The sequence below is a fragment of the Cyprinus carpio genome, chromosome A6 (assembly GCF_018340385.1).
Source record: "Cyprinus carpio isolate SPL01 chromosome A6, ASM1834038v1, whole genome shotgun sequence".
Taxonomy (NCBI): Eukaryota; Metazoa; Chordata; class Actinopteri; order Cypriniformes; family Cyprinidae; genus Cyprinus; species Cyprinus carpio.
Genome location: NC_056577.1, coordinates 31,972,234 through 31,987,581, shown reverse-complemented (window position 1 = coordinate 31,987,581; position 15,348 = coordinate 31,972,234). Strand labels below are relative to the sequence as shown.

Genomic DNA, 15,348 nt, shown 5'->3' with positions numbered 1-15,348 from the left:
GTAAAGTCATTCAGCAATGGCAATTACATTAATAATTCAGACGGCAGTGAACAGCTCATCAAATGCTCAGATTAAAGTTTGATAAATGAGACGGTATGGCACTGCTTCAGCCAAAGATTTATACGCAGGAGCTCTTTGTGAAGAAGTTGTCTCATTTAAATGCATTTTTCTGCTCTGACACACATTCATTGTGTAGAACCCGAAGGGATTCATTGTAGTCGACAAATTAAATGTTTACCCCGTGCAAATATTTAATTAAGCAGAACTGGTGTTTATTTCGAGGTGTGCACCGTGATGAGATTAAAATAATAGGCAATAATAAAAAGTTGGTTTTGCAGTCATTTGAAGTGAGGACGGGTCGAGATGAAACACAATGCTGCCCCACTGAGGAGACACGAGACATGCACATCAAGAATGACTGAAACAACAAAAACTGTACTTTAAATAAACAATAGAAATATATCATGTGCATTTCCTGAAGACAATATGCTTGAATCTGTTTGAATGGGTTTAATTGGGACAATAGCTTCACTGTATTTCCAGCAATTTCTAGTAATTATTAACACATAATGTGCATTGACTGTGCATTGAAAAACTATACGCTGACTACGCTTTACATTTTATTCGGGGAGTGATAAAGAGAGCATTAAAAGAGACAAATGTGACCAAACACCTTAAGTGTAACTTTTAATCGATTAATTATTGTATTCTATTATATATATATATACACGCTCAGAAAAAAAAGGTACAAAAGTTGTCACTGGGGCGGTACCTATTACATATATGTACATAAAAGGTACAAAAGTGTATGCAGTGACCGCTTTTGTACTTTTTTTTCTGAGAGTGTATATGTGTGTGTGTGTGTGTGTGTGTGTGTGTGTGTAAACTGTAATATAAATAATATTAAAAGCATATTAGAAAATGTTAGATTTTAAATGGCCATTTATGGATCATAATTATTGTTGTGGTGTTCTGATTGGTTGTATACCTTCTCTCTCTCTCTCTCTCTCTCTCTCTCTCTCTCTATATATACCTTTTCAAAAGGCACACCTTTGTACATAAAGAGTCCATTTTGGTAACTTAAAGGTACATATAAGTACTTAAAAGGTACAAAAGTGTAATAACAGACAGCTTTTTAAACTTTCAACCATATATTATATAAACATGAGTGTGTGTGTGTGTGTGTGTGTGTGTGTGTGTGTAAACTGTAATATAAATAATATTAACATCATATTAGAAAATGATAGATTTTAAATGGCCATTTATGGATCATAATTATTGCACACAATATTATTATTTAGTACCAAAAATCTCGCAACCGTTGCCATGCGGTTGTTGGGGTGTTCTGATTGGATTTCGCGCGTTGCCATGCGGTTGTTGGGGTGTTCTGATTGGATTTCGCGCGTTGCTATGCGGTTGTTGGGGTGTTCTGATTGGATTTCGCGCGTTGCCATGCGGTTGTTGGGGTGTTCTGATTGGTTGTTTACCTTCTCAAAACGACCCAACATTCAGTGATGTGACTAGTAAGTCTGATCTCACCTTTAATGTAACTCTATGTGGTTTTTACAGCTTTTTCCTCGCTATAACTCCTATAAAAGTAATATCACATCTTCTTCTTATTACTTTTTTAGTTTAATATTTGTTAAAATCGCTAACACTAATTATGAACTATATATATATATATGTGTGTGTGTGTGTGTGTGTGTGTGTGTGTGTGTGTGTGTGTGTGTGTGTGTGTGTGAGCTTCAAGTGGACTCAGCAAACTTCATTAGGCTATTAACACATTAAGCTCGGTTTAAGTTCTAGTCAAAACACTGCATCATCTTAATATTAATAAGCTGTTTATCCGGTCGATGGAGCCATAGATTTTTGGTAAGCAGTTCATCAAAAAAGACGTACTATAAAATATCTAAAAGAATAAAAGAAAGTCTATTAAGTTTCCAAGTCTCGCTATTTAGTTGTGAATTATTGTTTTGATTTGAATATGGCGCCCTCTAGAGGAAAGAAGTACAGTAAAGAAGTACAGCAAAGAAAATAGAAGAAAAATAATAAGGTGAGGTGATTAAAGAAATTAAGGAAACGAGGGGAAGAGAGATAAAAGAAAGACACAGTTAAATATATAAGCTAATAAACAAATGGGAATGAACTGTCTATAATAGCCTAATTGCATATTTTGTCTTAATTTTTCGCGCCAGTGGAGGGACTAACCTACATCCGCTCATCGCATTGGTCTCCCATTGGCTGTGTTCGTCCGCGCTGCGTCACGTCATTGGACGGTGATCTGTCTGGCTGTTCGCCCGTGACGTCACGCACTACTTTCAGCCGTCCGAAGAGCGACAACGAACGGAAGACCGAACCGTTTGCGCAACTTCAGTGCTGGTGGTTTAAAACACGCACTCCGTGGGGCGTAAAGAAGCTCGCTCGTGCATCTTTGTCCGGTCCGTCGTGACTAAATGAATGTTTGATTTCAGTACCAGCCCGAGGACAGCGCGCGCTAGCATGCGTTGTTACTATAGTAACACGTAACCCGTACTATAGTAAAACGGTGTAAACGCGGGTGTGTTGCTGGGATCAGAGCGGAATGGCTCCGCGGTGGATCCCGTTCTTCGCTTTACTGTGGGGTGAGTCCATCCTGCTCATGTTTAAAGTCCATCTGCTCCATAAAATCCACGCCAAGCCTCCAATAACACATAGTGCACTTATATTAATGTTAATATTAAGCTATAGTAGGTATTTAATGGTAGTTGTCTATGGTTACTAACATGTAAATAAAAGCTATAGTTCAGTGTTTTTGATGAGAGTACCATGTTTTTTGCATTTGTATATTTGGCATAGGTCTTAATCCAAAGCTGTATATTAATCAGTTCATGCATACCCTGGGAATCTAACCCACAACCTTAGTGCTGTCTACTGGAATGCATTGTAAGGAAATACCTTGGTGCACCATGTGCTTTAGTGCTATGTATATCAATGCACTTTAGTGTTACCATCTGATACAATGCTTTTTTTTTTACTATTCGTTGCTCTTGTGTATAGTTTTAGTTCGTTACTGATATTTAAGAGATTGAAACTTTGTGTTTTTAGACACGTATTTGACTCTTTACTTAATGTTGGCATTGCATTTACAGTGTTTTATATTATGCATTTGGGAGATGTTTTTATCTAATGCAGCTTGTATTGCGTTTAAGTGCTCCTGTAGCTCAAGTGGTAGAGCGTTGCGTTAACAAGCCAAAGGTTGGGGGTTCGATTCCCCGGGAGCACATGATAGGTAAAAATTGATAGCCTGAATGCACTGTAAGTCGCTTTGGATAAAAGCGTCTGCTAAATGCATAAATTTAATTTAATTTTAATTTAATTTAAGTCTTTCCCTGGGAATCAAACCCATGACCTTGGCTTTGCTAGTGTGCTTGAGTACTTTTATACACACAGTACTACGATCCCATAAACTGTGCGGGATTTCCACCGGCCTGCTGCTCTGGTTTGCGCTTTAATTGCGTGTCCGGTCCCGCTTACAGCTTCTGTTCTCTGGTCATTACCGGAGGCTGTGTGTGGTGGTCACTTCCCACGAATCACCGAAACTAGAAACTAGACTGACCTGCCGGAAAACGCTTACGGAAATGACCGTAGTTTCCACCAAAATCCCACATAACAAAATAGTTATTGTCAAGAACTTAACAGTAAACCAGAAATGCATCTTGAAAATGAATGAAAATGACCAAAAGATTTCTTGCTGGATTAAATAGTTGTTATAGCAGATGTAGTAATGCGTCAGTCCTGCGGGGGCTACACCGAGTATTGTGGTATCTTGCAAGAAACCGTTTAAACTTTGGCAAATGTTTCAAATTTTAAACCTTTCAAAACCGTCAACATCTTTCTCATCTTTCTAAACGTTGTAAATTAAACAGGTGAAAACAGGAAGGATGACATCATACTCGACCTCATTACAATAGCTTAGTTTATCTGAACTAGTTTATATATTTGCGTTCACGATCACCAATCAAACGCTGAGTCTCACAGACAGCTCTCAAACCCTGGGGAGAGTTTTGCATCGGATTCAAAAGTTTGCATATAATTAAAAAGTTTTGTTACATATTTGCTCTGTCAGACTTTTATGGCTCATATAGTCAGATATAGTGAAAGCATGGATGAAAAAACAGCTTTAATGTAAATCAATGAAATCTTTATAACTGTATAGCTGCAGATACTTACATAAAATGATCTAAATATTGTCCGTCGCTCTATATCTCCAGTAATGTGTCTCAGTGAGATGAGATGTAAATGATCCAAACATATAATGCAGTGATTGAGAGATGATGAAATAAAGGCTCCTCAGAAGATGTGAGATGTTCTGGAGGCTTGTGAAGATCATTCCTCCACTGGAAGAACAGTGAAAAGTAAAGCTTCTGGAAACAAACGCTCCTCAAAAGATCCTGATGATCAGATTTGAGACTCTAAAAACATGATTGATGGAGAATCAAGTAAAGCTGAGCTGCTTCAGTCCAGTAAGAGTTCATCTGGAGATATTACTGCAGTTATTCTGACCTTTACTTGATCAAAATCACTCAAGATCTGACACCAGAAGCTGAAGCTGGACACTTGTACAATTACACTAAAAGAGCTTTTACTTGATAAAAAACTCAACTATCACTCAGAGACAGAAGACACGAAGAGATTGTGTGCAACACGACAAAACTTGATCTTGTCGATAATTTAAAGGCCTTAGAAGTTTTCGCTTTATATGGTTAAGAGTGTCTGGTTTATTTCTGGTGCCTTTAGCAGAATGAGGATGTAAATAACCCTCAGATGGGTTCAGCTGTGACCTCACAGGTCGTAAAACATGGGCGTAGACTGGCACAATGGGACTACTGTTCATTATTAAGAGCCTTTCGTTCAGAAGACGCATTACGACACACACAAACAAAGGGTGGGCATGAATAAACAATACTTTCTCCCAGTCACGGGAATATGAGGCGATATTTGGCAGTGCTCCTCATTTATGTGGTAATATTGTGCCATGGGTCTGTGCAGTGCGTGCTAATTTATCCATCTCACTTGGAAAACCACTTTGCATGTATTGATCCCTACTGTATAAAAATGATGTTTTTTTCCTTTTATTTATATAGCACCAAGTGCTTTGAAGTGCTTAAAATATATGGGCTACCTACCAGAAATAAAACCACGACCAACTTGACACACCACATATCACATACAACACCTATATCATTTCAGATTAAACTATAGAAAATACATTTTTATATCAATTATAAAAATAGCAAAATTGCTTTATTTTCATCACAGCCAATCATTCTGGCCTATTAAATATTTAATTTTCTACAATTAGTTTACAAGATATGTCAGTGAAGAGATTGAGATAAAATATGAAGAAAAATCAAGGTATATGTAATTTTTTTTATTGTGTGCCATTTCCGATCAAGCTGTAATTTGGTGCAAGTATAGAGAAAATGTGAAAGTGTTTTTTGAACAACCCATCAATTATGAATCAAAAAATTACTACAAGAAAAAAAACATATTATTTAAAAAAACACCACGACAAAAACAAAAAAGGCAAAAGATGACGAAACACTTGTACATGTACAGTATGAACATTCATAATCGTTTTGTGTGTTCGTATGTTTAAGTCCTCAAATATTGAGACTACAGATGCTGAAAACACAACGAGAGTCACGTGTGCTTCAGTAGGCATGGAGTAGACAAAATTTAATTCTAATTCCATTCAAGTGGAAATATCGTGCAGTCAGTGTGAGCTCATTTTTCGACCTCACTTGGAAAACCACTTTGCATGTATTGATCCCTACTGTATAAAAATGATGTTTTTTTCCTTTTATTTATATAGCACCAAGTGCTTTGAAGTGCTTAAAATATATAGGCTACCTACCAGAAATAAAACCACGACCAACTTGACACACCACATATCACAACATACAGTACCTATATCAGTCCAGATTAAATTATAGAAAATAAATTTTTATATCAATTATAAAAATAGCAAAATTGCTTTATTTTCATCACAGCCAATCATTCTGGCCTATTAAATATTACATTTTCTTCAATTAGTTTACAAGATATTTCAGTGAAGAGATTGAGATAAAATATGAAGAAAAATCAAGGTAAATATAATTTTTTTTATTGTGTGCCATTTCCGATCAAGCTGTAATTTGGTGCAAGTATAGAGAAAATGTGAAAGTGTTTTTTGAACCTTGCATTTAGGATGCATTAAATTCTGACTAGAAGATACACAGTTTATTTTGTAAAAGTCCACGAGGACAAAAGTGGCCAAAGATGAAGAAACACTTATACATGTACAGTATGAACATTCATAATTGCTTTGTGTGTTCATATGTTTAAGTCCTCATATAATGAGACTACAGATGCTGAAAACACAACGAGAGTCACGTGTGCTTCAGTAGGCGTGGAGTAGACAAAATTTAATTCTAATTCCATTCAAGTGGAAATATCATGCAGTCAGCGTGAGCTCATTTTTCGACCTCACTTGGAAAACCTCTTTGCATGTATTGATCACATCCAGACTGATTGTTCTGTTTGTGTGTTAGAGTTGCAGTGCTGCGTGTGCCGTGAGGTCACTCTTCCCGCCGGGCCGCTGTACCGGGTCGCAGGTTTCTCGCTGTCCCTTCCCTGCGCCGTCTCGGGATACGAAGGCCCGCGGACGCAGGATTTCGAGTGGTATCTGTACCGGGAGGATGCTGGGGGTCAGCAGATCGGTGTGGTGTCCACGCGGGACACAGGCTTTCCGTACGCGCCGTTCCAGAGTCGTGTACAGGCCGGCGAGGTTCGGGTCGAGAGGGATTCGGGAGACAAAGCCAGACTGATCATCCAGAGGCTGCGTCCAGACGATCAGGGCCGTTACGAGTGCTACACGCCCAGCACCGACACCCGCTTCCTAGGGAACTACAGCTCATCAGTGGTGGTCAAAGGTAGGTGCTAAATCAGAATAACGACAGATGGGTCAGTGATGATGATGAAGATGTGTTTTCATGTGCTAAATTCTTATAAAGTCTTTAAAAGATCTTAAGAGATTGAGATAAAATAATAGAAAAATAATGGTAAATATCACTATTTTTATTGTGTGCTATTTCCAATCAAGCTGTAATTTGGTGCAAGTATGCAGAAAATGTTAAAATATTTTTTAAACATTGTATTTAGGATACAACAAATGCTAATTAGAAGATATGCAGTTTATTTTCTAAAACGTCTTAAAGGTCTTAATTCACCATTTTTGTTGATTTCTATTGTTCTGTAAAGCACTTTGAACTGCCACCGTGTATGAAATGAGCTATATTAGTAAACTTGCCTTGCTTTCCAAGGTTTAAAGCCTTAAAAAGGTCTTTTTGTCAGTATATCCATCTTAAATCAAGATACATTTGAGTTAATGGTTAAAAGAAGAACAGATATCTGCTCCATTAACAGATATTTGTTTTTGTTTTAAGCATAAAATGCTCACACAAAACAAGACTCCTTCTCACGTAAATGTATCTTGACTTAAGAAAAAGCGAGATGGATTTACTGACAAAGAAACATCACTTTTTGCACTGAAAATGCATGTGAAAGCAGCATCTCTCTCTCTCTCTCTCGCTCTCTCTCTCTCTCTGTATACAGTATATAGTAAAAAAAAATAAAAGAAAATTAAGGTAAAACATTTTTTAAAACTATAATTTTTTTTTTTTTTTAATTGCATGTGATGCTTTCTTGGGATTTTACTGTTTAACATTTGATATAACCTATTGTCGTGTCATTAAAATGGTCAAAAAGTATAGTTTTCTGAATGTTTTAAAGAAACTTACTGATATGAAACACTCAAGAGAGTGCTTGAGGTCCACTTTGTAAAACAACTCCTCCATGCATTTTTCTTTCTAGAAAAACACCAACAATACATAAAAAAAAAATTTATTTTTTTCTTCAAAAAAAATTTTCTTCATCAATCATCATTATTCTTTCATGTAAATATGAATAGAAAGCATTTAGAAAGTCCTTTATTTCTGCAGTGATTCCCGACACGCTGCTTATAACACACTCTCGCATTCTGAGCGGCCAGCCCATAATCGAAGGCACGGAGCTTCAGCTGACGTGCGCCGCGTCCGTCCAAACAGATCAGCACACTCACGTGTCCGTCACGTTCGGCGTGCGCGGCAGCAAGGGGGCGGAGTCTCTGGGACACAACCTCCGAGAGATCATCTCCATCGACCGCGAGCTGCGTGTGACGCCGGGCCGCAGCGCCACCTACGGGAGGAGATACGGAGACGGAGAGATCGCTGTGGAGAAGCGCAGAGGGGACGGAGGCCGGGATCAGTACGTGCTGAAGATGAGCGCTCTGGCACCCGAGGATTCTGGGTCGTATTTCTGCGAGGCTGCGCAGTGGATCAGAGATCCGGATGGCACATGGGAACGCCTCGCACAGAGGACCATGGAGCTCGGGAATCTCACCGTTCAGCCGCTTGGTTAGAAACAACCTCTCTTATTTCGTCTGAACTATATGTAAAATAACTGAGACGCTGTGTTCAGACATCTCATGACTGCTGCCTGCTGTAGGAGACTCGCAGGAATCTCTTGGGTTTATTTCCTGTGTGTTTTTTTAATTTTTGAACAACTTGGATATATGTTAAAATACTGCAGTGAATGCAGGCAGAGGTTCATTTAGTTTGAGAATATTTCCAAAAAATAATCGTGATGTGGTTTAGTCTGATTATCAAATCGCAAAGGCTGAAATTTAATGAAATAAATATATGCTCTGCGTGTTTCAGAATGAAGCTCATAATCGTTTGTGTTTGCAGCATCTCATTTTAAGTAATTTCTTAAAATAATTTCGTTTATTTTTTCTTTTTCTATTTTACAGCTATAATGTTAAATAAAATATTTTTTTAAATAATTTTTTAATTTTTATTTTACATAGAAATATTTAAATTTTAATAAATATTACTCTTAAATAGTAATATTTCTATTTTTTTAGTAATTTGTTTATTTTCCTGTTTTTGTTATTTGTATATTTTAATAATAACATTATTAATAATATTTTGTGTATATATGTATATATATATATATATATTATATATAATATATATATAAATACATTACACACACATAAGTAGATTATATTTATATATTAATAAATATAAAAAAACTAAAGAAAATAAATTATTGCTGTTGTAATATTACACTAAAATAAAATAATAATTATATTATATAATAATATTATTAAAATAAATAATAATAATTTATATTAGTTTTAATAATAATAATAATTATTATTATTATTATTATTAATAATATTTTATAGTCATATGAATTTTATAGTCATTGCAATTAGATTTTTTTTTTTTTTTTCCCAGATCATGCAGCCTCAATCCTTTAAAAAAGTATATATCGTATTCACGAATTAAGAACTAATTTGTTCCCTCGTTTTAAATGTAACTAAAATGAGGGAATAAATTAGTCTTAATTGGCCCCTTGGTCAGTTTTAATGTGTGCTTGTGCTGTATTGATGTATTGACCTGAGAAATAGCAATAAGAGTGTTGGTTAGTCTCTGTTTAGAGCTCAGCGAGTGTGAGAGTGAGTTTATTAAGCAGTCTGTGTTGTTGCCGTCTCTCTCCAGCGGAGACACTGAGCGTGCGCTCGCTCCCGGACGGTGACGTCTCTCTGCGGCCTGGCGCTCCGCTCCGCCTCCGCTGTCAGGTGTCCGGCGTGGGCGCGTGGAACGGCTCGGCGCTGCTGGTGCGGTGGATGCGGCGCGGGCCGGCGGGGGGCGTGGAGGTGGAGGTGGTGCGTGTGGATCCCGACGGTGTGGTGGCGTGGGGTGATGATCTCAGCAGGGCTGGAGGAGGCAGCATGGAGAAGGAGGCGGACGGGAGCTTCTCTCTGCACCTGTTCTCCGTTCACCCCGCTGACGCCGGACTCTACCGGTGCGCCGTGAGCGTCTACGCCGGGAGGAGAACACCAGCGCCGGAGAGCCCAGCCACGATCACACAGAGATCAGAGTGGGTCACTGTCAGCCTGAAGACTGAAGGTATCACAGTTAGTGCTGGCCGATATATTAATGAAGCAACATTATGAATATAATGTTAATGGATTGTTTATATGGCCATTGCATCAGATTCCAATGAAGTAGTTGTAAATTGATTCAAAATTAAATTATTTAATTAATGTTTTGTTATATTAATTAATATAAAATTATTAAATGTTATTCCTTACTGAAGAACAGTGTGGAAAAACATTCCTTATATTTTTATTATATTTAATTAGACGTATATTGCATTTTATTTCATCCATTTGAGAGCAAGCATATATTTTTAACTACAGTTCGAAAGTTTGATGAGTAAGATTATTTAATGTATTTAATAAATTAATACTTTTATTCATCAGGGATGCATTTTATTGATCAAAGGTGACCGTAAAGACATTTATAATGTTACAAAAGATTTTATTATTTAGAATAAATGCTGTTCTTTTGAACTTTGTGAATCCTGAAAAATAAAATGCATCAGTTTCCACAAAAATATTAAGTGTTTTCAACATTGATAATAATCAGAAATGTTTCTTGAGCAGCAAATCATCATATTAGAATGATTTCTGAAGATCATGTGACACTGAAGACTGGAGTAATGATGCTGAAAATACAGCTGCGCATCACAGAAATAAATTACAGTTTAAAATATATTCAAATATAAAATGGCTATTTTGAATTAGAATAATATTTCACTATTTTTAGTATATTTTTGATCAAATAAAAGCAGCTGTTGTGAACATAAAAAAATCAAACCAACCCCAAGCTTTTCATTTTAAAGCGCTGAAAATATTGTGATATAATTTTTCACCTAGTTCTTATTTAAAAATGCAAAATAAATCTTTGATTATTAACGTAGTGTCTGTGTTTATGTGCCGGTTCAGAGGTGCGTGTATCTGCTAGCATTGCTTTGCCGCGTCGTCCGCTCCTGAAGCGCGGCAGCACCGTCACCCTGCTCTGTAACGTCTCTGTGCAAACCAGCGGAGCGTCACGCGTGGAGGTGCAGTGGCTTCAGCAGCCGGCTCTCTCTGAGCACAGCGGGCGCCTCCTCCTGGCGACTCTGAGCTACGACGGCCTGACGCACATCTACAGCAACGGCAGCGATCTGAGCGTGGACCGCGTGTCCGCCGGCGTCTTCAGGCTGAGGATCTTCTCGGCCGCGGAGGAGGATCAGGGACACTATCAGTGCCGAGTCCAGGTGTGGGCGCAGGATCCGCGCGGAGGGTGGTACAGCAGCGGCGCTACAGCCGAGTCTGTGACCGTACACCTGTACCTGTACACACGAGGTGAGCGATGATCAGAAGAGTCAAAGAGGATTCTGTACAGGATTAGTTTTCTAGTGCACTACCCCCTTCCTAAAATATAAAGGCATCTATAAATTATGTATATTATTTTATATTTAAAAAATACCTAGTAAGAAAATGTTGTACTATTGTAAAGGCAATATTTGCTTTTATTACGTTGACAGCATATTTGACATGTGTATATATATAATTTTGAAAAGAAGAAAATTAATTGTTATTTGTTGATCTAATTGTTTTTTAATTTCTTTCTTACTAGTTATATATTCAGTATTTATATATATATATATGTGTGTGTGTGTGTGTGTGTGTGTACATATACTCACACTCAATTTGTTTTTATATAAAAATAAAAATATATAAAATATTTAATAAAATATATATATATATATATATATATATATATATGTATAGATATTCTTTACAAATATTTTAATATAATTTTGTGATTTTTTTACATTTATTTTTATATAAAAATAAATATTTAATAAGATATATTTTATATATATATATACAGTACAGGTCAAAAGTTTGGAAACATTACTATTTTTAATGTTTTTGAAAGAAGTTTCTTCTGCTCATCAAGCCTGCATTTTATTTGATCAAAAATACAGAAAAAAATTTGTAATATTGTGATATATTATTACAATTTAAAATAATTGTTTTTAAATGTATTATACTTTAAATTATCATTTATTTCTGTGATGCAAAGCTGAATTTTTAGGATCATTATCACATGATCCTTTAGAAATCATTCTAATATGATGATTCATCATCAAAGTTGGAAACAGTTCTGCTGCTTAATATTTTTTCAGAACATGTGATACTTTTTTAGGATACTTTGATGAATAAAAAGTAAAAAAAAAAAAAAAAAAAAGCTATGTTTTTAAAATATAAAATATTTTGTATAACAATATACCACTACTGGTCAGTAATTTGGGGTCAAACAAAATTAATACTTTCTTTTTTTTTTAAATAAAATTAATACTTTTATTCAGCAAGGATGTGTTAAATTGATAAAAAGTGATAGTAAAGAATTTTTTTATTTTATTTTATTTTTTATTTTGAATAAATGCTGTTCTTTTTAACCTTTTATTCATCAAATATATTAGACAGCAGAACTGTTTCCAGCACTCATAATAAATCAGAATATCAGAATGATTTCTAAATGATCATGTGATAGACTGGATGTTACATGTGACACTGAAGGCTGGAGTAATGATGCTGAAAATTCAGCTTTGCATCACAGGAATAAATTATGTTTTTAAAGTATATTCAAATAGAAATCTATTATTTTAAGTTGTAATAATATTTCACAATATTACTGTTACAAATACTAATATTACAATATTAGGCTTGATGAGCAGAAGAAACTTCTTTCAAAAACATGAAAATAGTAATGTTTTCAAACTTTTGACCTGTACTGTATATGTGTGTGTGTATTAATGTATGAATATATAGATATTGTTTAAAAAAATTATATTTTATTTTTATACAAATTATATATATATATATTTATTTATTTATTTGTATGTTTAATTTAAAAGCACACACACAAAAATAATTATATATTCCTTTTTCATTTTCTTTGGTGGAACCAAGTTTGAAATCCCCTTTTCTAGTGGTTTTCTCTTATCTTTCAAGCATCAGCAGTCTTGTGTACAGCAGTGAAGGTGTGCTGGTGTTCATAAGTGTGTTTTAGCGTGTTTGTGTGTTCTGGTGTTGAGCTGGCAGACTCATTATTATGGATACATGTTTTGATTGGTTTTCTCCCCAGTCACTGATCTGCTGCTCGTACCTCTCGTCATCGGCGTGTCGTCGGCTCTGTTCGTGGGCGTCCTGATTATCTCCACCGTGACCTGCTGCTTCATGAGCAGACTGGCTGGACAGCGCTCACGCACACGGAAGTAGGACGTGTGAAAGAGACTCTCATGGAAAAACATTCAGTTACATACCAGAAAAATGGGTTTTAAACAGGTTACTTGACGTAATGTGCACTCATAATTGAGAAGGAAATCAGAACGATACTGTAAATGTACAGGACCGTCACGTTATATTAATCCATGCACACAGATTCACTTCAAGCTGTGACATTGTGTTCTGTTTCTATCCGCTCCACTCTGACCAAGCTGAATATCTCTCTGTGCGTTTGCTCAGAATGACTGAAAGGACATCACGTGGTGGAGATAAACCCCTCGCTCTGGTTAAACTGATAGAGAACTAGCAGAACCACTAATAATAAATCCACAGATGTCCAGCACTGAAATCACTCGCTGCTATAAAACCTGCTCGTAGTTCAGCGTAAGATCAACAGAATACATGTTTGTATGGCATGCCATAGTTTTTCATCTTTTCACTGTTTGTGTTCAGAATGAAATGCACTGAATATCCGGCAGTTCCAGTCAAATGAGAGCGAATCCCGTTCATATAGTTATTTTATTCTTATGTTCTACACTGCAAATGGTGAATTTCACAAAGAAATGTCTGGGTCAAATTTTACCACAAAAACAGATTATTATATATTACAGATTAAAAAAAATATATATTCTTGAAGATTGAGCAAATTTACAATCCAATCCAAATGGCATGTCTGGACATTTTATATATATATATATTAGTCATACATTCAGTACAGAAAATGCTGCAATTGTAGTAATCAGTGTACTAATTGTACTTAATAAATTGTCAAATAATATATTATTGAGCTAATTTTAAAAATAGTACAAAAAAATACATATTTCCATTTGATTTTCACAAAGAAAAGTGTGGGTCATATTTTATCCCAAAATCTAAAGAGAAAAAAAAATAAAAAAAAATAAAATCATGATTGGAAATAATAATTTATATTATATTAATATTATAATATATAAAAAAATTATATTATATATACTAAATAAAAGTATTAAATTCTTTTGGAAAAGTCTCAAGTCACTTTTGTTCAATTTATTGCATCTTTACTAAATAAAAGTATTAAATTCTTTCTTTTCTCTTTATGTTTTTGGGATATATTTTTTATATACTATTTTTGTATTTAAAAATAGTATTGAATGTTTTTTTTTCAATTAATGTAATGATGATTGTGGGTGAAAAAATAAGTTTATTATTGTGGAAAGTGTAAGAAATCGACAAAAGAAAAAACATACTAAATCTATTTTTTGTTTTAGAGGTGAAATACGCTCCAGGCACTTCTTGACATATTTTTCTTCACCTGAATACAATAAATATGACAAATAAATATATATAAATATGATTAGTTACTGAATAAGCTGTGATGAGTTTCCTAAATGATTGAGAATCAGACAACCACAGAAGATAAAGATAAGTGAAGTTTCTCACATAAACACAACTTTGCAGCGAGAGTCTGATTGAAATGTCCCTCTTACAGGACCAGAGTGGGACACTGACCAAATGTTTAAACCTGTTTTTTACTGTAATTTTACTGTTTTGTGCATCTGAGTCACTCTACGAAGCAGGTGCCTTTTGTGTTCCCTCCCCACTTTATCGTAACAATAATTAATCAATCAATTAATTAATCCATCAAGAAAAAAATATTGTGCTACTCTCTGCCAAGGACCAGCATATGTCTCCTCTTTGATCAGTATTTTATATTTTGTGGATACGATCTAAAAAGTTCAAACCTGTGATTTTTTTTTTTTTTTTTTTTTTTAATAAAGTGAATTATTTTTTTAATTTTTAGAAATATCACCACTTACCCCGTTGTGCCTTTTCTGAAGGCATAGTTACACTTATTAATATTTATTAATTTAGTGTGAGATGATGCAATGCAATGAACACACCCTTTGTTCAGTTTGCTTTAAAAATCAGCTTTTTTGAGATAGAAACCGCTCGTTTCATGGAATGAGCCGTCTGAGTTTTATGAAGGAATGATGTGATTACTGAAGCAGATTATCTTTATTTAGATGATCTTTTGTGAGCGCTGACAGTCTCTCTCTCTCTCTGGGACTGTATTAATGTGAAAGCCACATTAACGTGGAGTAAAGGATTCTGTGTTT

General features: G+C 35.3%; 1 protein-coding gene across 1 annotated transcript; it reads left to right on the top strand.

The window, feature by feature from the left end:
- The first annotated feature begins 2,069 nt into the window (after positions 1-2,069).
- LOC109054317 (immunoglobulin superfamily member 8-like) lies at positions 2,070-13,847 on the top strand. Its single transcript, XM_042759057.1, has 6 exons — positions 2,070-2,621; positions 6,573-6,953; positions 8,022-8,474; positions 9,627-10,037; positions 10,919-11,320; positions 13,113-13,847. Exons 1-6 carry the CDS (start codon positions 2,582-2,584, stop codon positions 13,244-13,246), a joined length of 1,821 nt encoding a protein of 606 aa, XP_042614991.1. The 5' UTR covers positions 2,070-2,581; the 3' UTR covers positions 13,247-13,847.
- Positions 13,848-15,348: the final 1,501 nt, after the last annotated feature.

Coding starts and splice junctions, on each gene's coding strand:
- LOC109054317 (XM_042759057.1), top strand. CDS start 2,582: ATGGCTCCGCGGTGGATCCCGTTCTTCGCTTTACTGTGGG. Junction 8,475..9,626: donor TCTCACCGTTCAGCCGCTTG/GTTAGAAACAAC, acceptor GTCTCTCTCCAG/CGGAGACACTGAGCGTGCGC. Junction 11,321..13,112: donor CCTGTACCTGTACACACGAG/GTGAGCGATGAT, acceptor TTTTCTCCCCAG/TCACTGATCTGCTGCTCGTA.